Here is a 26,671-nt window from a genome sequence, read left to right on the forward strand (position 1 = left end):
CTTTGTGAAAGGGCTGGTTCTTGTAAAGGGACTTTAAATCAGACTTCCCTACTCAACACCTTAGTGTTGGCCTAGGGAGGAGATTGGAGAGAAATTGACCTTGTCCTCACCCCAATGCCTTCCCAGTCCTGACAAGCCTCAGTGCTAATGGGCTTTGCTGCCTGCAGAGGGCGTTGAGAGTGGATGAGCAGTGTTGCTCTTTAATTTTCCCTCTCCAGAGCCAAGTTAAATTCCGGAGAACCACATACAGTGAGGATTTTTGTTTTCTTTCTTCCATCCCCAGCCCGGGTGGCGGCAGAGCTCAAAGGGTAGTCTGTTCTGGGGAAAAGACGGCGTCTGCCTCTCTCCCAAACCAGCCCTGATCAAATCCCAAGCAGCCGGTCCTTAGATAACATGGCTGAGAAACCCGAAACCAACAGTTCTGACTCTCATCAGTGCCCAGCATCGCCGTCTGGAAACGGAGACATGCTGCTGAGATGCCACAGTGATTGAGTGTTAAGTGGCATGGCTGGGGTTCTCTCACCAGAGTTTATACCCTGGACCTATGAACTTAGACAAAGAAGTTTTTCAGAAAGTCTGTCTGGGGTTTGAGCACTGGAGCTGTTTTGTAGCACTCTGCACATGTACTGGCCATTAGGATCATTGTTCTTCCCTAGCAAAGCCATAGGGAGGTTCATCCAACCGTGCCAAGCACTTGCCTGGGTTGCCTGCAGCATTCCCAGCAGGTGAGTGGATTCACTTGTGTTTGAGGCATGGGAAGGAACATCTGTGTTCTTGCTTTTGCTTTAATAGAGGAAGACATCCTTAAATGAGTGGGCTGAAGAGGAGGCAGGGGAGTAAGAACATTTTCCGTTGTTACAGAGTGTTTATTGAATGACTTCTGGGCGGGATGCTATAGGAGGAGTACAGGTTGTAGAGTCGTAGAACAGATGTGGTCACTGACAAGCCCTGTTAGGGATTTGAGAAGCTGGGAAGTCTGGAGTGATAGCTGTATATGGAAGAGTTTCTTCAGGATGAAAGAATAGAGGTAGGAAATCCAGTCTCTCCCAGAGGCTTAGAGACCTACAGCGTGTTCTGAAAATGCTGAGAACACCCTCCATGCTGCAGAAGGTGGTGCCAGAGAGCTAAGTCATGCCAGAAAGCTGCCTCTGAGTCTACCATCTGTACAGCCCCCCAAAGGGGAGCGTGTGTACACCTGTGTGTGTTCATGCTTGTGGGGACCAACCGTGTGGGTTGTGTCTTGGGAGAAGAGAAGAAAGCACCAAGAGTTCACTGAGAGGTACTAAAGCACCAAGCACCATGGCGAGCCACAGAGCTCTTAGACATCAAACATTCCCAGGACGTGGGAATGAGGCAGAAGCTACCCAGAACTGGGGGTCACTATGCCTTAACTTCAGCTACAAAGTTCCTGACCATTATCTGTAGTAGCAGATTGCAGGATGCAGACAGGAGAGACTGTCATTCTAGTGGGAATTAGTTGTCAAAGAGACTGGAGGTGGAGCTTCAGGGAAGGCTCATTTAGCCTCTGTTTCAGCACCAACTAATGAGCAATGAAGAGCACTGTTCACCCTTTCTCCTTGTGGGTCTCCCAGCCAACAAAGCAAATCTGAGTGGAGGGGAATATTGCTACTACTCTGTGGAAAAGCGTGAACAAGTCAAAATTAATTTTTTGACTTGGGTAATTGTCCGTTGACTTGCTAGAGAATCCTTTTCCCTGGGGGAAGAAGGAAGGAAGACAAGTGGTAGTAATTTGGAGGCATTTACACTGCACACTGGAAAGGGAAGCAAAACCTAGCAATAGATGCCAAATTTAAGCTTTGAAGCATATAGTTCTGGTCTGGGTCATGCCTTGCATTTGCGACAGATAGAATGAAGAACTCATTTGCTTGGGAGGGAGATGAAGTCATAGCTCTCAGTATGTGAATCGCCCGGGATCTTTCCTGAAAGCCAAGGAGCTTTGTTCTGGTACTTCAGCATAACATCTCTGCCCTCTGTTCATCTTTTCTTTGACTCTCTTCATCTGGTTCATTTGACTCTCTATGATGCAATCTTGTACATATTCTTCTATAAAGATGGTATAAATGTTCATCTGTTTCCCAATCCAGTATGCAAAATTATTTAGGACCACAAATGTAGAGAAACTAAGGCTTGGGGCTTAGTTCATACAATTCTTTCTATCATCCAGAGAGAAGGCCCCAACTGCACTGGAAATCCAGAGGAATATCCAATAAGAAGCATTCAGTGAGGGTTTCCACTTTCTCCCGGGACTAGTCTCCAAAGGAGCAAACTGCAGAAAGTCTTGTAAAAGATGGGACTCATGGAAGGAAGAGAGAGGAAAAAGTGACTTCTTCTGTAAAGAGAAGAGCAGGAAGCATTGGTGAGGGTTGGGAAGGGGGAGAATGAGAAGAATTATCATGTGGCTCGGTGAGTTATGGATGTGCTGAGAGTGAGCTCAGAGTTTCCAGGGTGAATATATTGCTCCAGGGGAACTTCCAGGGAAATATGTGCAAAGGGGAAAAAAAAAAAAGGCATTGGCTCTGAAGTTAGTAAGCCTGAGTTTGAGTCCCATTTAAGACACAGGTCACTACATCACCTTGAACCAGATATTAAACATCTCTGAGCCCATTTCCTTATCTGTAAAATGGAACTAGTGAAACCTATAAACACAGATGTTTTACGTGAGTTGAAAGAGATAAATAAATGCTTGCCGAGAGGGCCATGGCACTGGGAGATAGCTTCAGCACTGTTCTCTCTTAGGAATTCTCTCAAAGTGAAGGAACTCATTCCTCCCCACTTCACAGCCTAAGACATTGACTTAGTGATGGTCCAGAAACCCTCACTGATTTATCATCAGAATTTCCACTACCAAGGGGCGCCTGGGTGGCTCAGTCGGTTAAGCGTCCGACTTCGGCTCAGGTCACGATCTCATGGTCCGTGGGTTCGAGCCCCGTGTCGGGCTCTGGGCTGATGGCTCAGAGCCTGGAGCCTGCTTCCAATTCTGTGTCTCCCTCTCTCTGACCCTCCCCCGTTCATGCTCTGTCTCTCTCTGTCTCAAAAATAAACATTTAAAAAAAGAAAAGAATTTCCACTACCAAGATATCTCCATGAAATACTTTTGAATAGCAGAGAAGCTCCGGAAGTGAAAAACAAGAGTGAGGGTCTGTATGGGCAGAAGGAAGTATGGAAGGTCAGGCCAGAGAAGGAGTGCTCTGGATACGAGGGAGAGAGAACCAGAGGCTAACAATCTGGTACTAGTTCTGATTCCATCACTTACTGTTTATGTGAACTTGGTGCAGATCACCTTGAAGAAACTGAGGCTTGTGCAGTTCATAAATAGAGGAAAATACTTTTCCTACTACTCTAATGTGGTTGTGAGAAATAAAACACATATGATAAAGACATGAAATTGTTCTCTAAGCTCAAGTTGCCACATTATCCTGTAGGTGTCAGGTTTGAGGAAATGGAAAGGGTGGCCCCAGGATCATGGGATTCACTCAGTATATGCTACATCCCTATGACTAGAATAAGAATTGCTTCGGACACAAGAGTTCTGCCACCACACCTACTCATCACTGCACACAATTCCCTTTTGAGTTCTCTACAAACCAGAATTTTCTGGTCCCTGTGCTAACCTTGGCCTATTTTAGAAAGCTTAGACTGACCTCTCTCACAAAGCTTCTGTAATTTGGGAGAAGAAATTTGGGGCTTGACCTGATGCTGACATCCTAGCCAAGCCGGAGACCAGAGCCCACCCCATCAGAGGGTGGGCATGATGGAAATGATTTTCCTTTTCAGGTGTGGTTTTGCAATGTGACCCTGGGGCATTCTAGACAGGTGCCAGGGCTGAAGTGAGAGAGCAAAAGGACAGTGAAAACCATCAGAAGAACGAGTGAGCATCCAGTTAAATTGACATGACAATGAACAGACATTGGCGGCAATATTGTGCCACTAAAATTATACCTCAACCTATATACTTAGCTCTGGACCTCAGGGAGAATGACAGCCAGCTCAATTGATTGAAAAAAGAATTTGGGTCTCAAAGTCTGGCTGCTGCCTTGCTGTGATATCATTAGGAGTCAAAAGGGATTTGGAGCAAGCAGTCTGAAAGCAGACTCTGGGGGTGAGGGATATCTCTGTGCCGGGGAGGTAACCACAGCAGGAAAGAGACAGAAGAGGGAGAGAGAGCCACAAGGTTTCCCACCCTCTTTATCCCTGCCTACCCCTGCACCTTCTCACCATAAGTAGAGAAAGAAATGATTTATTCATTTTTTTGTAAGTAATCTCTACACCTAATGTGGGTCTTGAACTCATGACCCCAAGATCAAGAGCTGCATGCTCTTCCAACTGAGCCAGCCAGATGCCCCAGAAATGATCTCTTTAAGGTATAAGAACATAGAGTGGGAAGAGGAGGGTAAAGAACTGAGGTACGCAAAGTGATCTCTTTCCTTTTCTGAATTTCTTTGGAATTCACTGTTTGGACCAGAAAATCAGCCTTTATGTTGTTAGATCTCTTTTTCTATGGAATATCTTTTCTCCTAGACTAAATGGCATGCTCTCTGTGTTATATCTCTCCCAGTTCCCACATAATAGTTCAAGGGTTTGGTTGATGGAAGTGATTGTATGTGTTCTCCCAGGAGGGCTAGTCTTGAAGAGAAGATTGTGGCAGGGCTGCCACCTGTTTCCATCACAAAGTCCTGAAAGTGACTCAGCCTAACAGCCAGTCTGGTTGCTCCCAATAAGAGAGAAAAAGAGAGAGAGAAACAGAGAGAGAAAGGCTCTATTTACCGAGACCCTGATCACCTCCCACCTGCCTCAGCCAAGCTTGTCCACACTGGCTGCTCCTGTCTCTCAGTCTTTTGGAGAGAGAAAAGAGCATGGGAAATGTCACATCTATGGTTTGGAACTTTGCAGACATTTTCTTGGGGCTACTGTGAGAGAATTGTTCTTCAGATCCACCTTTTTTAAACGAAGTATACCGAAAGTTCTGAGGGATGTTTGCTCCTCAAACATTAATGAATGCTAAAATGGACTTTGTGGTCCATATTGAGAAGGCAAATTTCCCACTTTTGGAGCCTCACAGTGAGGTTGGGGAGTCTGTACGTATCAGTGGGTGGGGCAGGCTGTCAGTTCTACTAAAGCTCCAAGCAGGATGGGGTTGTTCAAGACTGGGCTGGTCCAAGAAAACTTCATAGAGCCTGAAATGGACCTTGAAGCAAAGGCCAAACTTGACCAACTAAAAAACAAAATGTATTGGAGCGTGGTGAATGAATTCATTTTAGCTAAAGCATGTTTCATTGGTCATATAAAGTTGGAAAAGGTTTTGGAAAGCCTTGAATTACAGATTTACAGTTTGCATTTTAATCAGTAAGCACTAAGAAGCCATTAAATATTTTTGAGCATGTAAAAATATGTAAAAGAATTTTATAAAGACTATCTGGTGGTAGTGGAGAGTATGTTGGGGGTTGGGGGCTAATTGGGAAAAGTACAACAGTCCCTAAAGATTAGTGGACTATTGAGCATCCAACTAAAGTGTTAGCAGTGAGAAGGGGAAACACAGTACTCAATTCTGTGAACTTCTGTCTTGGAACACTATTTGCATGTTGTCGGTCTGATTTAAAAATATCTGGGAAAAGGGGCACCTGGGTGGCTCCGTTGGTTAAGCATCTGACTCTTGAATTCAGCTCAGATCATGATCTCATGGTCCGAGTCCCTGTCTCTCTCTACCCTATCCCACCTCCCTCCCCCTCCTCTCTCTCTCTCTCTCTCTCTCTCTCTCTCTCTCTCAAAATAAATAAATAAATAAATAAATAAATAAATAAATAAATAAACAAACTTAAAAAAAATATCCGGGAATGCTTCTGATCCTTCATTTCTTTCATAGTCTCCTGACCATTTCCCCCAGGAGAGTGGAAAAGAAAACTGCACTATTACCTGTTGACTGTCCTTAGGCAACTCTGCTCCCCTGGACCTCAATTATCTCCCTTAAATCAGATAATAATTATTTTACCTGCCGGAAGGCAGAGAACTGGAACACAGAATATCTTGATGATCTTTTCAATTCTGAGTCCCTTTCTGTTTTATTTTTAATTCTTCTTTAGAACGCTCCATCTACTCTCCCCTAACAGCTCTTTCATCCCAGTCTAGGAGAAACCATTTGGAGTTCAGTCTGGGGTACATACAACTTCCCCAGCATCTCTTGTTGATGTGGTTGAGTCTGGGACAGAAGGGTGTTCAGATCCAACCTGGAGGAAGAAACTGACGGAGTTCAGTGGTCATTGCCTTCCAACTAATATCATGCCTACTCTTGATACCTAAAGTAGGAAGTAGGGTCGTCACGGGCCACGAAAGTCCCTGGAGTCAAGCCTCAGGCGGTACCCCCAACTCTTCCCCAGCATGACCTCTCCCCCACTGCCCCACCCCGCTTCTACCCAGTTTCTACTTCACTTCGGCTTGGGGCGCACCAACCACCAAATGCCTGGGCGGTACCTCAGTTGCCCTCGATCACACCAGTTTCGGATCAGAACTGGCCCCCTCCTACACCCCAAACGTCCCGAGTTGGCGGTGGCGCCAATCTCTGGCCGCATCTCTCGCCCCCCAGAGGGGCTCTCCCCTCTTCCTGGGGCTTCTCAGGGGCGGAGTCCACCTGTGCCCCGGGGGCGGGGCCTGGGCGGGGGCGGGACAGGTGGGAGTGAGGTCGCGCCCAGAGCTGGGAGAAAGAGCCGGAGCGGGAGGCAGCGGAGGAGAGGCGGGCCGGCGCGCACCTAGGGGAAGCCTGCCTGTGGGCAGAGTGTGAGAGCCGGCGAGCGGGCGAGGAGGCGGGAGGGAGGGCGGGCGGCTGCGAGCCTGCGACGAGGAGAGGAGTGGAGAGGAGAGCCGGGCGCGGAGGACACTCGGGGGAGGAGGCGCCGGCTCGGCTCGCCGAGAGAGACCTGAGAGGCGGCGCGAGGCGCCCGCGCAGCCGGAGGGACTCCTCGCGCGCGGAGCATGAGCCGGCGCCCGGCTGGAGAGCGGCCGGGGGACACGGCCTCCGCGCAGCCCTGAGACGCTGGGCAGGGGCTGGGGCTGGGCCGCCGTGCGCCGGGGGCGCTGGGCCCGGCCGGGGGGCGGGGGCTGGGTGCGGAGCAGCCAGCGCTGGCGGCGGCGGCCGGGGCGCCGCGCCATGGGGAGCCCCCGGGCCGCGCTTCTCCTGCTGCTCCTGCGCCCGGTCAAGCTGCTGCGGAGGCGCTTCCGGCTGCTGCTGGCGCTCGCCCTGGTGTCCGTGGGGCTCTGGACTCTCTATCTGGAGCTGGTGGCGTCGGCCCAGGTCGGCGGGAACCCCCTGAACCGGAGTAAGTAGCGCCGGGGGGAACGGGGAGGGCGCGGAGGTGGGGGGGAGGTGGGGGGAGACACGAACGGTGGCCCCCGCTTTGGGGAGACCCGCCTCTCATGCTCAGACCTGGTTTCCAACTCATTTTCGTGTCCAGGTGCCCGGCGCCGCCCGGCTGCCTACTCCGGGAAGGAAGGGGGGCGTGGGGGGCCGGTCGCCGAGTTCCGAGCCCGGGCCTGCCCGCCGGGGACATCCTTGGGGCTGCTCGCTGCTCCCCTAGGAGGACGGCGGGGAGAGAGGCTCCCGCCCGCACCGCGGGGATGCCGGCCGAGAAGCCGGGCACCTCCATCCAGAGCGCTCGGCTTGCAGCCCCCCAGCGAGACAAACGCGCGGTCCACGCGCGGGCTGGGGATTTGTGCCCTGGGTGCCCTCGGCCGGTGTCAGCCGAGGCGGCGCGCTCTGGTTAGCGCGGCCCAAACTTTGCTCAGCGCTTTCTCTGTGGCTTGCTCCGTTTCCAGTCCTGCTGCGCTTTCTGGGGTTCTTTATTTTAACCATACCCCCGAGACCCCCCTCACCTCCCCCTTCCCCTACGCCGCCCCCCTCCCAGGCCCTTCCTCTTCCTTACTGAGCCGACCCCTCTCCTCGTTCTGGCAGTCCCTCCAACTAGTTATGCGAAGCTCTCCTTGGAACGCTGCGGAACCTACTAAACTCTCCAGACCCTGCTCTTGGAGACAATGCACGACACGGTGGACCAGGCAGTAGTTAGATTCCTACTCCTCTTTTTAACTTAGACAAAGCCAGTTAATTTTTCTGTGCCTCAGTTTCCTCCTAGGGAAATGGGAGGGAAAGACCTCTTCCTCGTTTTAATTCAACAGCCTGGCCATCCGAAGTTATTTTCAATGTACTGTTGATGGAGCTAACAGAGTAAAACTCTGAAAGTGTCAGGGACTGTAAAAGGACAGTAATGGCAGGAAAAAGGAGTGGAGAAACTCCCAGATGAGGCGGTTCCCTGCCCAAGCCTGAGGAGTTCTAGCACATTGTCTTCCATACCTTCACTTCCCGCTTTCAGGAAGTTGTGAAGGTGTGGTGATGACATTGCGGTGAGAAGGTGCTTGGACAGGTCCTTGTGTCAACTGCTCTGCAAGAGTTGGGTGTGGTGCTTTGCCTCCTCCAGTGGCCAAAGAGAGGGAATTACTGAGGTCAGTAATTGAGCTGGTTCAGGGTAGAGACATATATTTACGGCAGAACCTCTCTGTTGAAGTAATTCTGGCTGTGAGTTAAGAGACTGAGGTTCCAATCCTGGTTCTGCCACTAGCTAGTTGGAGGATCATGGGGAAAATGACAGCTTCTCAGGTAGGAGAAAGTTAGACTAAATGATCTCCAGGGTCCCTTGGAGTCTGGATGCTTAGATTGTGTGATCTTTCCTGCTTGAGCCTTTCCAGTGCAAGAGAGCTCAGCACATCATGAAGACAGCTCTGCTTAGCCTTAGCCCCACAGCTCCAAATTGGAGAGTTCTTCTGATGGCCAAAATTTGCTTTCCCATAGCTTGTTCTTCCCTCCCCTGAGCCTTGTTCTTTCCTCTGAAACACAGAGTGAGCCTACTGTTCTATACTGTGGCCACTCAGTCCCAAGTGGGCATGCCCAGTTGTAGTGTGTGCAGGTGGGAGGCCCTGGGAAAGGATCTCCCTTCTCTCCTTGGGACACCCCTTCTCAATGTGGCTACCATTTTGTTAATATGGTAACCAGGGGGATCCTCTGCACAGATTAAAAACAGAGGAAAGCAGTTGCTTTGTGACCCTGAAGTTAATTATGTCCCTTCCTTCCCTCCCACCCCCCAATACACTTTTTCCTTACCTTAAGTGTGCTTTCTCCTTGGAGACCAGAACTAGTTTGTCATCATCGTAATCTCACATGCTGGCTCCTGATTTCTAACTCCTGTTGTCTTTCTCATCCTTGGCTATCAATTCTTTGGGTCTGTTTGGTTTCCCTTCTAGATGAATCTTAAATCTCTGAGTTTCCTTTTTTTTTTTTTTTTTTTAATTTTATTTTTAAGTAAGCTCTACACCCAGTGTGGGGCTCAAACTCACAACCCTGAAAGCAAGAGTCATGTGCTCTACAGACTGAGCTAGCCAGGCACCACCCCCCCCCCCAACTGGGTTTCCTTAATCTTTGTTTCCTTTCCCAAACTGACCCTTCCCCAGAAAAATGTTCTTAGCTTCCAATTCAGCAATGTCTTTATTTCTCTAACCATCATTTAAAAAAATATATATTTATTTATTTTTGGGAGTACACAAGCAGGGGAGGGGCACAGACAGGGGGACAAAGGATCCGAAGCGGGCTCTGCACTGACAGTCTGACAGCAGTGAGCCCGATATGGGGCTCCAACTCACCACGAGATCATGACCTGAGCTGAAGTCAGACATTCAACTGACTGAGTCAACCAGGTACCACCCCAACTATCATTTTTAAAGAGAGCCCAAGCCTGGGTACTGATGGGTCATTTGTTTCCTCTTCTCAGCCTCTTAGAACCCCGAAACCTATCTGCTGTGCAGGGTGTTTTCATGTTGGGCTGTCCCATTGTATTCTACTTTTTCCTGAATTTCCTTTTGGAATGAGATTTAAACAGTGGCTGTGGTTTCTGGCTCCTTGTTTCCCATCCTTCTTTGTTTTAAAGAAGCCCAGACATCTTTCATCAAAGTCCCCTCTTGTCCTGTAGGTCTTATTCCCAGCTCAGAACTCTTCCCCTGGAGGGAGAGCAGGGGAGGAGGAATTTAAAAATAGAGGTAAGGAAAGTCTTGCTAGCATTCCCTCCTTTACACCCTGGCATACCAACAACAACCAGGGCAATAAAACTTCCCTCCCAGGACTGCATCCGTGGCCTTGACCACAGCAACCAGAGTCCCATCTTGGCTCTGCTTCCCAACAAGCCACCCTGCCTCCTTTCTCTAGCAGTCCCTGCCAACTCACTCTACCATCAGCCTTCCTGTCATCTGTTAAGGCCAGCCTCCTTTACCAAGAACCTTTCATTTGCCTGTCCCTGTGTGACGGGTACATTGATCTGATGCTGGAAGAAGTGCATGGAGAAATGGCAGTCACAAACTCCAGGGTGGCAAAGTAATGACAGGGGAGCATGCTTCCTGCTTCATCTTCACGGAATAACCCAGTAGTTTAAGATATGGATGATGTGCAATTTGGGCTCCATATGTAGAAAGAGATACAACCACAATTGGAGTAACTTTAGAGAAAAACAACCCAAATCTTTAACAGATAGAAAATGGGTCCCTTGGACAAAAGAATTAGAGCTGTTCACTCACTCATTTAAACAAATATTTATTTAGCACATACCTCGAGCAAGGCATTGTGCTAGGTCGCTTAGATATAATGATGACTAGATTATGGTTTCTGCCCTCTCAACAGCTGTCTCTCTAGGGAGAGTTCAGGTGCATATATAAAAATAATCGTAATATGAAACAATCATTAAGTTTTACAAATATAGAATCTAGATGTTGCTGTGACACTTCTGGAAATGGGATGTGGTGCTTTCAGCTAATACTTCATGCAAGTGGTGACATTGCAGGAGATCTTGAGGAGTTGGTAAGATTTTAATGGATATGGAAAGAGAAGGCCATTCCAGGCAGAAAGCAGGGTAAACAAAGACCAAGGAAAAGTTAATGTTCGGGAATGTTGAGCATCTGGGTTTGATGAAGCAGAGAGTAGGAGGGAGAATATAGGATGGTGCTATATTATGAAAGACTTTGAATAACAACCTCAAAGACTGGTATTTTTTCAGTAGATAAGAAAAAGCAGTTGAAAGTTTTAGAATAGGGTAGGTAGCATTATAGGATGGAACCGGCAAGGGTAAAACAGTGTTATGATACTTTAGTATGGATGATGCGTGAACAAACAGGGTACTGAAGGTCCCTTGCTGTGGCTGGCATTAACCCTTTAGCTGCTGAGTCATGAAGCTCTCCTGGGGACAGGTTAGGGTGGTAGTGGGACATTCAGAGGGCTTGGGGCACTCACTGTATACCAACATTTTCATAAGTATTTCTGAATTTTGGGGCACCTGGGTGGCTCAGTCGGTTGGGTGTCCGATGTCAGCTCAGGTCATAATCTCACCGCTCGTGGGTTTGAGCCCCGCGTCGGGGTCTGTGCTGATAGCTCGGAGCCTGGAGCCTACTTCGGATTCCGTGTCTCCCCCTCTCTCTGCCCGTCCCATGCTTGTGCTCTGTCTCTCAATAATGAATAAAAGTTAAAAAAAAATTAAAAAAAAAGTATTTCTGAATTTTAGTAACTGGTACAGCTGTACTGGTGTGTACCAGCTGAAAAGCAGCCCTGGGAACAGACTATTATTGGAAGTTAAAGACTCTCCATTCTGGCAGGTTTTAACAAGTTATACCCATTTGTTCAGATTGGATTAGCTAAATCCTGCCTGAGGGCAGAGGTCTGGACTAAAATGGTTTCTAGGTTCTTTGCTCTATAATTGACCTACTGCTGGGACTAACTTGTTGCTGGAGCCAAGAGATTGCATTTGGGCACAGAGCCAGGGCAGAATGATAGCATGCACCAGCCTCTTTCTAGATCTCACAAGGCCGGGTCTGGTATGTCTCCGTTTTAGTGCCAGGTTTACCTGCTGAACCCCAAAGTATTCTCAAGCCCAGGAATTAATCGGCTTTTGCTGCCTTAAATCTGCAACACATCTCTCTGGTTGGCCCTTGTGATTTCTGATTGACTTTGAATGGGCTGAAACAGGCACACCCACAGATGTCAGCTCCTGGGGTCAGGGTTACCACAGCCATTCTGACCTGGAAAGGATACAGACCCTCTAGTAGCAGAGGTAACTCAGGGCTGAACAGTAACCTGAGATGCAGGCAGACAGAGAAGGAGAAGCAAATGAGACCGATGTGTGGGCACAGCAGGGATGGTGTGGCTGAGGGTTGACGCTCAGGCAGAGGTAAGTGTTGAAGGGAAGCACAACTGCTTCCTGTCCTCCGGGTGGCCTGGGACTGTGTTTCATGCTGCGCTGGCTGGACTGCCCTTCATTCCCGTGGCACCTCTGATTCCTGTTCCTGCGTCCTACTTATGTCTCTTTATGCTGCCATCCTGGCCACCTGGCTGTTGTGTGCATCTTGAAATCACTATCCAATTCTGGGCACACACTAGGCACTTGAATAAATACCTCCTGGTTATGGATGGTAAGCTCCGAATTTCCAAGCACCTGATATTTTCCACTGGCAGATACATTGTTTATCAGTGACCAGTCCAAGAATAGAACCTAGGAATTCTTGTTCCTTGTACCATAATACATATAAACAACAATAGCCTTTCAACACATATGCAAAAGGTAAGAATTAAGCCATCGATGCTTTTTTACATAAGTGTGTTTTCTTTGGACCCAGTGCGGTCTGTACCTGGAACGCCGTATGTGGCAGTAGGAGACCTTACCCAGACTTGGCCTCTCCTTTCCCTGGTCTCTTCCATTCTCCTTCTGACATGACCAGGCGAATTGCAGCAAAACACCTCGCCACCTCTCCTGCCCACGCCAGCCAGGGACCTTCAGTCCAAGTTGAGGTGCCATTCACCTGCTCAGGGGTGCTAAGGCTACTTACCACTCCCTGTCCTGGGAGTTGTTCAGATGCCCTGCATGGTTATAACTGCTTTGCAGCATGAGGTTTTCTGAAGCAACCACTTCTGTGCTGGTTTTAGGAGCTGCTGGTACTTGCACTGCAGTAATTTTCCAGGCCACAGAGCCTGGTCTTGCCCTCTAGTGCTGAGCTTTATGGAGCAGAGCGGAGCAGCCGCCATAGCAGAGTTTGCTTTGGAAGGGGGCCTAGAGGCTCTTCTTGGAGTCTCGTTCTGTACCAAGTTCCACCAGTCTCAAAACCTACCCTTTTATTTTCCACGAACACTTTTACTTATATCCAAGGATGGTGAGGTCTCAACCAGGCCAACTGTATAGCTGAGCTTTCAGACCCCTTTAATCGTGTGATCCACAATTAATAGATTTATATGTTACCCAATATAAAAAAAATACTACTGGAAGAAGTGAGAACAGTTTGGATGGTGTATATAAAGGGCGTTGGGCTGAACATGTTATATATTCTGAGCAAACCATGATGGATAGCTCTTGAAATTTTTTGCAGACTTTTAGGTTCTAACAAGTGCTGCTTTCAATGTTAGAAGTATCCATGAGACAAGCAAGAATGAATATTATTTTTATCCTTGTGATATTTTTGTATGTAATTTATTTTTTATGCTAAATTTTAAAAAATTTCTTTACTAGCCAACTTAAAAAAATTTTTTTAAGTTTGAGAGAGAGAGCATGCATGTGAGCACGTGCGGGTGGGGCAGGAGCAGAGAGAGAGAGGGAGGGAGAGAATCCCAAGCAGGCTTTGTCCACACTGTCAGCACAGAGCCTGATTTGGGGTTCAATCTCATGAACAGCGAGATCACAACCTGAGCCGAAATCAAGAGTTGGACACTTAACAGACTGAGCCACCCAGGTGCCCTTAAACCAATTTTTTTTAGACAATAAGGATACAAATTGTCCTTGTGGTCCCTGGCTCTGTGTGGGTGTGTGGGTGTGTGTATGTGTGTGTGTTTTGTTTTGTTTTGTTTTGTTTGTAACTTTTCACTGAAGTATCTTATATGTTCAGGAAAGTGCACATATAAAGAAAGTACACATATAAGTGTACAGCTTGAATTTTCACAAACTGAACATACCTATGTAACGAGCACCCTGATGAAGAAACGGAATATTACCAGTACTTCAGAAGCACTCCTTGAATTCCCTGTCAGTTACTATCACAAGGACAGACTGATTAACTTAGCTTATTTTTATGCTTTGTGTAGAAAAATATGTGCTTTATTTTAAAGTTAATATTTATGATTACAAAAATAATGCATGTTCATCATACCAGATGACAGCTGTGTATCTAGAACACATTAACTCCTGTAAAATTACTTTCTTGTGCTGTAGGTACCCCAGTACAACTGATATAATAACTTAAGGAGTGGCCAATGAAGACCAAGAGCCTAAATGCTATGCGATCTAGCCCTATGAAACTGTCCATTAGGGGGTAGCCGGGTGGCTCAGTCAGTGGAGTATGTGACCTAGGGGTTCACATTGATCTAGGGGTTGTGGGTTCGAGCCCCAGATTGGGTGGAGAAATTACTTTAAAAATATACATTTTTAAGTTTATTTATTTATTTATTTTGAGAACGAGAGAAAGGGTGTCAGTGGGGGAGGGATATAGAGAGAGGGAGAGAGAGAGTATCCCAAGCAGGCTCTGCACTGTCAGTGTAGAGGCTGATGCAGGGCTTGAACTCACGAAATAAGAGATTATGACCTGAGCTAAAGTCGGACGCTTAACTGACTGAGCACTCAGTCTCCCCAACTTTTTTTTTTTTTTTTAATGTTTATTTATCTTTGAGAGAGAGAGCGTGCATGCACTGGTAGGGCAGGGGCAGAGAGCAGAGACAGAGGGTCTGAAGCAGGCTCTGCCACTAAAATAGAGAGCCCCACGTGGGGCTCGAACTTGAGAACCGCGGCCAGATCATGACCTGAGCTGAAGTCAGGTGCTGAACTGACTGAGCCACCCAGATGCCCAAAAAATAAAATCTTAAAAAAAGAGAGAGAGAAATAGCTATGTTTTTTTTGAGCAACTTTTTTATTGTCCATATAAATTGTATAACCACCAGGTATTTTCCTTTGTGTTGGTTACTAGAAGACTTTAGAATTCAATTTTTAGTTGGCCTGAAAAAAGTGTAAAAGGCTTTGTGACCTGCCTTTTAGTATCAATTTTATGCCTATACCTTTATTTTTTCTTTTCACCCCACAATGACTTCTAGTTTATGTCATCTTATATTCTATGATCCTTGTAAACCACTTTAACTTTTTCTGAAGCAAAGGCATAAAAGAAATCAATATAAGTGCTGTGGTATATATAAAAACATGAAGAAGAAATTAAAACTCACCTGTAATCCCACTACTTTGATCTAGAGATTGTTGAAAAGAAAAAAATAAAGTATAATAAGCTGTGATAACCAGATGCTGGATTCTGGAATACCTTAAACAAGAATTCTAGATAAAAAAGCCAAAAAATAATTTTCCTGATCTTTTTTTATTTTTGTCTTTAGCTTATTTAGGTGCTGAAAAGTTGAACGACATTCAGAAATAAATTCTCACCTCTTTATGAGTATCATTAAAAGCTTAGAATATACTGACAGATGTTGGGGCCTTAGCCAGTGTCAGTGAAAAATAGTGACAGAAATACAAGGAAAATTCAATAAAGCTTGGGGCACCCTTGATAAAGCAACTGAGGGGACTGGTCAACAAGGCCAGGAACCTCAAGCTTGTATGCCCACCCTGTTGGACCAATGGTGAGACCATACACATGAAGACCTGTGGCCACTGCCCAGACAGGTGGCTTATGGAAGCATAAAGTCACAACCATCAGAGATCCAACCCTTTACTAACAGATGAGAAAACAGGCTCAGGGAAGAGATGTTATCTGCCTCCTCTACCAGTTTCATTCATTCATTCATTCATTCATTCATTCATTTATGTTTATTTTTGAGAGAGAGTGCGTGCATGCATGAGCAGGGGAGGGGCAGAGAGAGAGGGAGACACAGAATTTGAAGCAGGCTCCAGGCTCTGTGCTGTCAGCACAAAGCCTGACATGGGGCTCAAACACGAACTGTGAGATCATGACCTGAGCCAAAGTCGGATGCTCAACCAACTGAGCCACCCAGGCGCCCCTAGTTTCTTCTTTTAAACTGTGTTCTTGTGGTGCTTAGCAGAGGCTATACATGCCTCCTACTCCATAGCAGGTTGAATTGTGCTTTGTGGTATCAAGACCTGGGAAGAGGGCCCAAGGAAGGGAAAAAGAGACAGAAAGGTGGGGTGGTTACAGAGAAATGACATTCCAAACAGACCAAGGATTTGATATGTAAATAACCAGAAATCGAGTGATGTGTATTTTTCAATTTTTTTTGTATTTTTCAATTTTTATTTATTTTCCCAATGTTGAATGGCTGCAGCGGTGATTCATTTTAAAACCTAAAATGTTTATGGAGCATTTACTTTCTTGTAGGGGACTGAGTGGGGTAGAAAGCATTGATAGTTCCTGGAAAAAATTATGGACTTTGAAGACGAGGCAGGGCTCAAATCCAAGCTCTGTTACTCACTAGTTGCAGGACTTTGCATAAGGTACTTAGTCCTTTTCAAGCCCCAGATGCTTCATCTGGGCAACGGGGGCAATAATGCCTTCCCTGTAGAGATTTTCTTATGACTAAATAAGAATTTAGTGAGCCCAGCACATATTAGGTGCCCAGTTGGATTTAACATAAGCCTTGTACATATTAAGAGCTCAATGAATGTTTGGTCCCATCACTTCCCCTGAGTGTTTACAGTCAGGTAGGAATTAGAAAATGGCTGGGCAGGCAGGAATGGATAGATACATTCCTCAACTAGCCCTTTGCCAGTGTTTCTTCAGCATCTCAGTCCGTGTCCCAGCTGTGCCCAGTCCTCATCAGTCCCCAGGCCATCCATGTTCAGCACCTGCCAGCAAATACATATTTTTTAGTCACCCTTATTTTTCTTCGGCACTGCCTCCATCTTTCTATCCCCATCCCTGGCAAAGATTTGCATTAGGGGGTGGGAGGGGTGGGCTAGAACTCAAGGATTTTGCTGAGAATGAGAGATCTGTCGGGGATGGTCAGGGCACACAAGCTCTGCAGTTGGCAGTGGTAGCCTGTCACTCTGCTGCATGCCCCTGAGTAGCACTCAGGATTTCTAGGACTGGAAGGCAGGAACATTGGGCAGTTATCATAGTTTAAATCCTGGCTCTGTAACTGACTTATCGAGGGTCCTTGGCCAAGTGCCTTTTCTTTAGAGGGCTTCAGTTTCATAATCTTTGGAAGGAGATGCCTCTTTCAGGAGTAGGTTTGGAACCTCTCTGGTGTCACCAAGGGGTCAAAGGGACATTCTGGCCCTGACCTTCCATGACTCAGTTGCCTGAACTAAGAGGTGGCAGCTATCCCAGTGCTACTGGCTACTTGGTCTCCAAGGTCATTTCTGACAACATGGTCTCCACACAAGCAGTTGCCTCAAAGATTAAAGGCCTCTCTGCTGAGATCTTCTTACAAATCCTCTGATCCACTCCTTTCCACCCTGCCTGCCAACCCTGGGTTCAAATGGATGCATGCAGACATGTGCACATGCACACCCTCCCCTCACCAAACAGCTGGTCTCCTAACTCCGCTCACCACCACCTCTGAGTCAAAGATTGGCAGGAAGAATGAGGACATTGAGGATTCCCTCATGAACCAGGGACAAAGTGTTAATGGAGCGTCTCAATTCTTGGTTGTCTTTTTTTGTTTTGGCTGAGTTGAGGGGCTGGAAAAAGGGAGAGGATGATGGGGAGATCTCAGGTGAACAACTTCCAGGGGAAGGCAGGGGAAACCGCACAGGCCCAATGAAGGGTAGAAAATTTGGAAGAGAAATCGAGAGGGAGGCATTACCCCATTTTCTCAGTTGATTCAATGACTATATTTTTCAAAGCTGTAAGTTTTATTTGGTTCTATTTCAAGTTCCTTTTAAAATGCTATTTAAATACTATATTCTTCCAGTTTTAATAACTTAAAACAAAAATTTTTTTAATGTTTATTTATTTTTGACAGAGAGAGAGAGAGCAGAGCATGAACGGGGATGGGGCAGAGAGAGAGGGAGACACAGAATCAGAAGCAGGCTCCAGGCTCTGAGCTGTCAGCACAGAGCCCGATGCGGGGCTCGAACTCACAGACTGCGAGATCATGACCTGAGCCGAAGTCAGACACTCAACTGACTGAGCCACCCAGGCGCCCCAAAACAAATTTATTTTTTATAATCTATTATCTAAAGTTGTTGGTTGCCCCAAACTAAGAAGCTGCCAGAGTGTTAGTATCTGCTTGCTGCTGTGATGTTCGGTTCATTTTTTTTTTTTTTTTTTTTTTTAAGTAAACTCTATGCCCAACATGGGGCTTGAACTCACGACCCCAAGATCAAGAGTCAGATGCTCTACTGACTGGACCAGCCAGGCACCCCTCAGTTCTTCATTTTTTGGCCGCTGGAGATTTCTCTTACTTTATGGGATGCTTCACTATGTAAATAAAAAGAAGTTTGTCATATTTTGTCCACCATTTCTTAGTATTTCACTGTATTTCCCAAAGAGGAGTCGTTTGGCTTGAATTTTTAAGACCATTTCCAGCCCCAATGGCCTGTAATTATTGGGAGTTGTATGTACAAGCAAAGGTAATCCTGTAGCACAGAGGCTCACACGGCAAAAGGAGATGAGGTGGGTACAGCGGTTGTGACATGACTGGAGTCTCATGTGCCAGGCTGCTGAGTTTGGACTTGATGGGGAGCAACATAAATTTTTTTAATTTAAATTTTTTAATGTTTATTTTGAGAGACAGAGCACGAGTAGGGGAAGGGCAGAGAGAGAGAGAGATACAGAATCCGAAGCAGGCTCCAGGCTCTGAGCTGTCAGCACAGGGCACAACGCAGGGCTTGAACTCACAAACTGTGAGATCATGACCTGAGCTGAAGTCGGACGCTCAACTGACTGAGCCACCCAAGCGCCCCTAGATTTTTTAAAGCAGGGATTTGATGTGATGAACACAGTGTTTTATTATTTTCATCCACTGATTTTACTTTGATCCTTCAGACATTTGTTGAATACCTTTTATGTCCTAGGAACTATGATTATAGGTAGATTAAACTGTTGGAAGTTTGCAGGATGCCTTAGAAATAGAGGGACCACTCAGGTAGTTATCACAGCGACCTAAAGTATGGGCAGTGAGTGTCTAGTTGAGAAGGGTGACAGAGAATAGTTGAGACCTGTCAAAGAAGTGACGGAATTTGGTGGTAAAATTGATGTAGAAGGTGACAGAATGTTGGGTTGTAGATTTCACATGAGGTTCTCTGGCTACACTGCCTTGATCATTTTAAGGGTGGCTCTGCACAATCAGCACCTCAAAAGATGTTCTCATGAGTAAAAAGTACTTTCATTTCTCCGTACATTCTCCTCTCTGGGGCTATGATATTGTGCTGGTCCTGCAGGAGAATACAGTGGAACAGGAGACATTCATTCCACAGATATTTATTGCACCCTTCAAATGTGCCAGACAATGTTCTAGGTATTAGAATATTGAAGGGAACCAGAAATTCAAAGCCTTTGCTGTCATCGAGCTTACATTTCATGAAAAAAAGACAGATAATAAACACATAAATCAACAAAAGAATTTCAGATGGTGATTAGTTCTTGGAAGAAAATGAAACATGGTAATGGCACAAAATTTCTGGGCACAGAGGTGAGAGAAAAGACGAGCTTGGAGAATGAGGGAGTGCTCTGAGAAATGACTTACCTAAAATAGACAACTAGGGGTAGAGGACATGCTTGAGCACAAAATGAGTGAGTACCTCAGGAATTTAGAGAATGGGAACTGGGTTAAAGAGGGAAAAATGTAGAAGGGAGTCATTGCTCAGTCTCAGGTTGAGCATCTTCTTCCTACTGCCTCCTATTGTCCTGAAAACAATGTCCTTCTTTCACCTCCCTGGCAGGAATAGAGTCAGCCTTAGACTCAGTTTTCCACTGGGAGTACCTGAGAAAGAGGGGCTTGTCAAAGGCTCTGTCTGGGCCTGAGGAGAAGTAGTAGTGGTTGGTTTTCCTCAGGACAAACTTGGATCCCAAAACCAGGATCTGGGAGAGGATGTCCTATCCACAGTGCAATTGGAATCAACCTCTGTTCCCCTCCTGTTCCCCTTCCCTCATGGCTTTTTTTTTTTTTTTTTAACCTCCATTAGTGCACTTATCAAAGTCTGCCTTGCATCAGAGTTATTTATGTCTGTGTTTGTCTTCCCCCATGGGATAGTGAATTTCTAGAGTGCTGGACCTGGGCATTTTCCCCCGTTGTCTCCCTAGTGCAGAGTTTTTTAACCTTTTGTGGCTCGCATACCTTATAGAATCTGATGAAGAAAGTGTGGATCCTCTCCCCAGAAATTTGCCTGCCCCCTCGTATGTTTTGCATGCTATCTTGGGGACGTACACAGGCCCCTGACACCTATCCATGGGTCCCTAGCCAAGAATTCTGCTTGAGTGCTTTGTCCACTACCTGGTACATGGTAACTTCCCAGAGTTTGATTGATTTGGGGATGTCCTTCCAATTAAATCCCTTTACTGTAGTTACTGGGGACGGAAGTTAGGTGGGAGAGAGAGTCAGGAAGCAGTCCCACTGGTAAGAGATAGAGAACAGCGTGTATAAACTCTGGAAGTAACCGTCCAGAGAGCAATAGCTTCACTGTCACTTCTTGTCCTTGGAGAACCAGAGTTGGTGTCTCCTCCGTCTTGAGCTGGTCTTCTTCCAGACTCTTGAATGCTGCTGTCCAGTCTCATGATATTCCTTATGCTTGCTTTTTCAAAGCTCTACCCGTGCTTTTAACCCATCTATTCCCTGAAGGCTTTCTTACTTCTGTGCCAGTTGACCTTAACCATTTTTGGAACTTCTCTTGCACTTAAGTTGTCTGAAACTCAAAGTTGATATTTTCTTTGGTTCTTTTAAACATTTTCTTTTATTTCTACTTTATCTGGGTTGGTCTTATGTATTCCCACTAGGGTTGTTAGAGAAGCCAATGATGGCTCCAAAGAATCTGGTCATGGCCATCTGCTTCATCCTGCTCGCAAGCATTGGTGGAGTGCTTGGAAGAGGCAGGTAGTGAACTTGGATTGACTTGGCACAGGCTTCATTGTGCCCATGTTTCCTCCATATGGACACAGCCATCCTTTCTACCTTAACTTTTGAGGTTGCTGTTGTGTCTTCCATGCATCTGCCAGCGTCTTTATTCCTCCTTTTCTTCCTTCCTCATAGCATAGTGGTGAAGAGCCACTCTCTGAAGTCAGTCTACTGGAATTTGAATCCTAGCTCCAATTCTCAGTAAGCTGTGCTTTAGTAAACAGGTTACTGAGCCTCAATATGCCCCAGTTACTTATCTGTAAAATGGGAATATTAATTGTTCTACCTCATTTTGTTGTGGCAGTTTAGTGAAATAATGCATAGAAAGTACTTAGAACAGTTCTGGATACATAATGTTTAATAAATGTTAGCTTCTAGTGGCACCTGGGTGGCTTACTCTGTTAAGCTTCCAACTCTTGATTTCCGCTCAGGTCGTGATCTCATAGTTCAAGGGTTTGAGCCCTGTGTTGGGCTCTGCGCTGACAGTGTGGAGCCTACATGGGATTCTCTGTGTTCCTCTCTCTCTGCCCCTCCCCAGCTCATGCTCTCTCTCTCTCTCTCTCTCTCTCTAAATACATACATAAATTTAAAATAATTTTTTATTGTCACTATTTTTTAAATTATTACTTTTAAATCATTTTTATTGTCATTTTTTAAATTACTATTTTTTTAAATCATTTCTTCAGTTTTAAAGCCCCTTTGTTTCTCATTTGATTGGTTTTTAGGAGCTGTCTTTCACATATCCTAGAGGATTCCAGGACAGGAATGGATCTTGGAGATTTTTAAATTCTGAGATGAAAAATACCTGCATTTCTTTCTTTCTTTCTTTCTTTTTTTTTTTTTTAATGTTTTTATTTATCTTTGAGACAGAGAGAGAGCATGAGCAGGGGAGGGGCAGAGAGAGAGGGAGACATAGAATCTGAAGCAGGCTCTGGGATCTGAACTGTCAGCACAGAGCCTGACGCGGGGCTTGAACTCACGGAGTGTGAGATCATGACCTGAGCTGAAGTCAGACACTCAACCCACTGAGCCACCCAGGCGTCCCCTGCATTTCTTATTCCAGGCCAATGGCAGACATTTTGAAGAGAGCATGTAATTCTTCCACTGAGCCAAAAGAAGGTCTCAAGATCTTTCTCAACACAGCTCAGCAGACAGTCACTATAAAGTGATTTGAGTTGCCTCTTAAAGTGTAACCTGTTTGCCCGACCTCCTTATTTCACCGATGCAGAATTTAAGGCCTGGAGAGTTTTAAGCAACCTGCCTGGAGAGTAGTGCTGGGCCCAGAACCCCTGATGCCCGAGCAGTGCTCTTTACAGCACACCATGCCATTACTCATTCCCTTTTTGTTTAAGGAAAGTGCTTTTTGTAATGTTTGAGTTTCATGAGGTCTTTTTTCCTACCTATCCAAGCGATCTGACAGTGTCCAAAGCAGGCATATAACCCATTCTCAAGTCTGCTTTAGCTTTTCTTGCCGGTGAATGAGCTGAAGTTATTGTCACCTGGCTGGGGGTGGAGCATGTGCCCAACTCAGCTGCTGTTGGGGGTGACTTGTGGGCTTTCTGAAATTTCTCCAGTGACACCCTGCATCAAGATTGATACCTGAGCGAAGCCTGCAAAGAAGCTCTTGTTGGTGTTGAATTCTCATATTGCAAAGGGCAGGCCAAGATGCAGCATTTCTTAGTCCAGCAGGTTCCTTTGTTCCCCATACCCTCTCATCCTCAGATCAGCCCATTCTAGTAAAGAAGTGGAAAGCCTCTTTAAAAAAAAAAAAAAAAAAAAAAAGCAGGTGGAGGCACCTGGGTGGCTCACTCGGTTAAGTGTCTGACTCTGGCTCAGGTCGTGATCTCATGGTTCCTGAGTTTGAGCCCCACATCAGCTCTTTGCTGTTGGTGCAGAACCCACTTCAAATCCTCTGTCCCCCTCTCTCTCTCTGCCCCTCTGTTGCTCACATGCTCTTTCTCAAAAGTAAATAAACATTAAAATAAATTTAAAAAAAGCAAGTGGAGTTATGATTTCCTATCTTACCCCCTGGAGTTGAGAAGGGATGGAGAATAGGAATAGATGAAGTTGATTTTGAATCAGAAGAGTCTTGAAACACATAAATCGTGAGATCCTTTGTTAGCAAAGTACATATTTTTTAAAAATGTCATCTCCTTTATTCTCATCTCTGGAGAAAGATACAAGCTGATGAGGGCTGATGTTTTCATAATCCTAGTTTTAGTTAGCAGATGGAAGTCCACTACTGCAATTCTATGTGGGGGTAAAAGATGAAATGGATGACAAATTGAAGAAAAATTACAGAGGTAGTAATAAGTGGGTTCAGAACATGTTTGGAAGCCTACAGAGAGGAGGTGAAAAATTAATATTCAAGCTTGATTTAACATGTTGTTTAAGAATTCCATCTTTGCTCTGATGCCTGAAAGTTAGAAAAATATTTGCATAAGGAACATTCTACAATAGTGAAGCTTTAATTACATTTCTCAGGAAATACCACCTGTCTGTCATGGGAAAACACTTGTCAAAGTAAGAGGTATTAAGGTAGAAGTCGGTATTTACCACTTTGAGAGATAGAAATGAGCATAAAGTGCCTAAGGGACTTGATACAAAAAATAGGGAGGTTCAATTTCTGGGAAATGGCAATATATTGTAATATTTTTAGGGAAACAACTATAAAAAATTGTAGTTCCCCTTACAAATCTGCAGTCGTTTTCTGTTAGTTTAATGAGATAAACATATATTGCCCATAACTTGGTTTGCTCAAAATGATTATGCTTGGTATATTTAGAAATTGGAAAGCCTCAGAGGCAGGAGAAAAAAAGTCCAAAGTAGTTTCGTTTAAAACCAAAAAAAGAAAAAAGTCCTCAAGAAAGGGTTGTTTTTTTCTATATTTTTCTGCCCCTTTATATCTCTAATAAGGTTTGGAAAGTTCCAGAGTAGTGAACACTTTCCCCAGCTGGCAGGGTTTTCGTGATCCAGTCATGTAAGGGAAGGAGCAGAAGGCGAAGGGAGAACAATAGTACCTTGTTTTCACAAGGAACTTTTCGCCTGAGAACTTGGAGAAACTTTGGTCGCAGCCACATTTTAGATCAGAGGTTGTTTGCTTCTCCTTGAAGGAAGATTGCTCTTTTTCCAAACTGTCTGGGAAGGTGTCCTCTGGCACAGCCTAAGGATGCATATGGAGCGATGGGGGTGGCAAACTGACACGCACCCAGCATGATGAGTCCTCGAGTTCACTCAGAACACAGAAGGTAGAGCCTGCTACCTACTTTGTATGGGGAGAAACAAAGGCAAGAGGTGGCAAGAAGTACACACAAACCTACTAAGGCCACTGAGGAAGGAAGCTCACTCAGGTGTGTGGGCTCTTTGTTCTAAGTCACGGCTTCGGGATGGCCCAGAAGCTCAGCAGGCCTCGGTATGCAGTCTAGAATCTCTCTTTGAGTAACTTAACTCTTGCAGGGGGTATTTTGTTTCATGGCTATGGCTTTGCCAGTGTCACTGTTCTACCTTGCCCAAGAGCCCTCCCCTGGACCAGCAAGCTGATGTTCCTTGCACTGCCAAAGCTGGGGTAGGGAGAGCAGCCCTGGGAATCTGGTCATTAGCAGTGCAAGGAGAGGGGGACAGTTGGCTGCCTACAACTAGTGAGTGAGGGAGAGAAAATGAACAATTAGGGAAATGTGGAGGAGGGGCTCTTTCTTCTAAGGAGTCTTGATAAGGAAAAAGGTGAGCAAATGTGTCAGGTGTAGATAAAAGGTCCAGAAGAATGAAACCTGAGAGGAAACCAGCATGTTTGGCTAAGGAGCAGGGAGAGTCACTGGTGAGTTGCATGATCAGTTGAGATCTGTTATAACAGAAGGGGGAAAGTAGAAGCCAGGTTATAGAATCATAGAGTATTTGGGCCAGAAGAGAACTTGGAGGTCTTTTTCTTTTAGGCATATGGTTAGGGCTAAGAGCCCTGGGCTGGGAGTCTGGGGACCTGGATTTCCATCTTGGTTCTGATATGAACTGGTTCTGTGACTTTGAACAAGTCAATTCTGCCCTCTGGGCCATGGTTTTCTCATTTGTAAATGAGAAGTCTTGGTCACTTGGTGCTTGAGGTCCCCTCCGGCTCCAACATTATTCCCAAAAAGAGGTATTTGCACCAGTACTGAGGATTCTGTGCTGGAAGTGGCTAGAGAAAGATTGGAAAAAAGAGATTCAGAGAGATGCCTGGATTCAAATCCTGGCTCCAGTCTCTTACTAGCTGTGGGACCTTGCCTTCTCATTCAAACAGGACTGGGAGTTGGGCCCTGGGCCCAGCTCTTATCCCAGAGACTGCTGCCCTCTGCCACTTTTCCCCTCCAGCATTCTCTCCTCCCCCACTCACTTGAGAAGGACAGGTTCCATCATTGGGGACAGTGAAGGGCAGGTTGAGGTATGAGTCCTGGGTAATGATCATTCTGGGATAATGATCGTTAGGGTCTCAGGGACGCCTTTGATTGGAGAGGCTTAGTGACTTTGGGGGGCATTTCCACAGGCCCTATTGACCATGGACCAATTCCACAGGCCCTATTGACCTATCCTTCCCATAGCCCTCCTACCCACTCTTCCTGTGTACTTCTGAGCTGCCGACCCCCTGCCTCCCCCACCTCAGCCCAGGGGTGGGAGGAACTTGTGCCCAGGAATTGGCCAAAGGGTTGGCTGCTTATTTTGGCAGCTCCAACCACAAGTTTCCTGACCAGACCATCAGAAGCTGAGGAACTACAGATGGGGGTCAGTGAGTCATGGGCTCAGGCTCTGCCTCAGGGAGGCAGCTCTCCCTGGAGGTGCCCCTCTAGGAAGCAGACCTCCCTTCTAAAAGAAGAGGGCTGATACTTCTAGATTCTTCCTCACAGGGTCACTGACTTAGGTCAACTAATTTGATGAGCATCCTTGTGTTCCATATAGTGGGAATAATGATCCTGACCTTACAAGGTGGTTGTGGCAAATTGAAAACCTAACATATCTTAAACTCTCAGGAAGTTTGCTTTCCTTTCCTTGGTGCGCCTTGAGTTAAGAGTGTACCCCTTAGTTCCAGACATGGAAGAAAAGCAGAAGCAAAGCAAAAAGTCAAGTCCCACATACACAGATGCCCTTGCTTCCCCCATTTTCCCAATTCTAGCCAGAGGCTGACCATGATGGGAAAGCGGGACTTTGCTCTGTGCTGCCTTCCCCTAACCCCTCGTTGTCCTGGGGCAGACAGGCTCCCAGTCATTACCTCACCGCAGGGCCTCGTCTGCCAGAGTGAGTGGTGGAACTGCCTGGGTGGAGAGCTGGAGGCTAATTTTAGACCTGGAGACTCCCTGCCAGCAGCTGTGGCTGGGCAGAGGCAGCTGGGCCGGGCCGCCTGCGGGGAGTTCTAAGTCTCCTTGCAGGGAGCCGTGGGCACAGCCCTCCAGGTCTGCTCCCGGGTACATTCCTGCCTCTGCCTCAGCTGCTGGGAAGGCCTAGGACAAGGCTTTCTCTGCACAGAGGGCGGGGCCTTGAGGCTGCCACTTTCTCCAAGGCCTGTTGCATTAAGATATTTCTATCTTTTATCCCTTTCCAGATGGCTTTGTAGGCCAGAAACTACTGAGA

General features: G+C 46.2%; 1 protein-coding gene across 2 annotated transcripts in view; it reads left to right on the top strand.

Moving 5' to 3' along the window:
- The first annotated feature begins 6,801 nt into the window (after window positions 1-6,801).
- B4GALNT3 (beta-1,4-N-acetyl-galactosaminyltransferase 3) overlaps window positions 6,802-26,671 on the top strand; it is a 141,022-nt gene continuing 121,152 nt past the window's right edge. Inside the window, exon 1 of one of the 2 annotated variants that reach the window (XM_058744099.1) lies at window positions 6,802-7,328. In XM_058744099.1, the coding sequence (XP_058600082.1) occupies window positions 7,160-7,328 (169 nt within the window). In that variant the 5' untranslated portion in view covers window positions 6,802-7,159. The remainder of the gene's footprint in view (window positions 7,329-26,671) is intronic. The other variant, XM_058744101.1, reaches the window with a different exon arrangement.

The sequence above is a fragment of the Neofelis nebulosa genome, chromosome 8, assembly GCF_028018385.1.
Source record: "Neofelis nebulosa isolate mNeoNeb1 chromosome 8, mNeoNeb1.pri, whole genome shotgun sequence".
In the NCBI taxonomy this organism is placed as follows: Eukaryota; Metazoa; Chordata; class Mammalia; order Carnivora; family Felidae; genus Neofelis; species Neofelis nebulosa.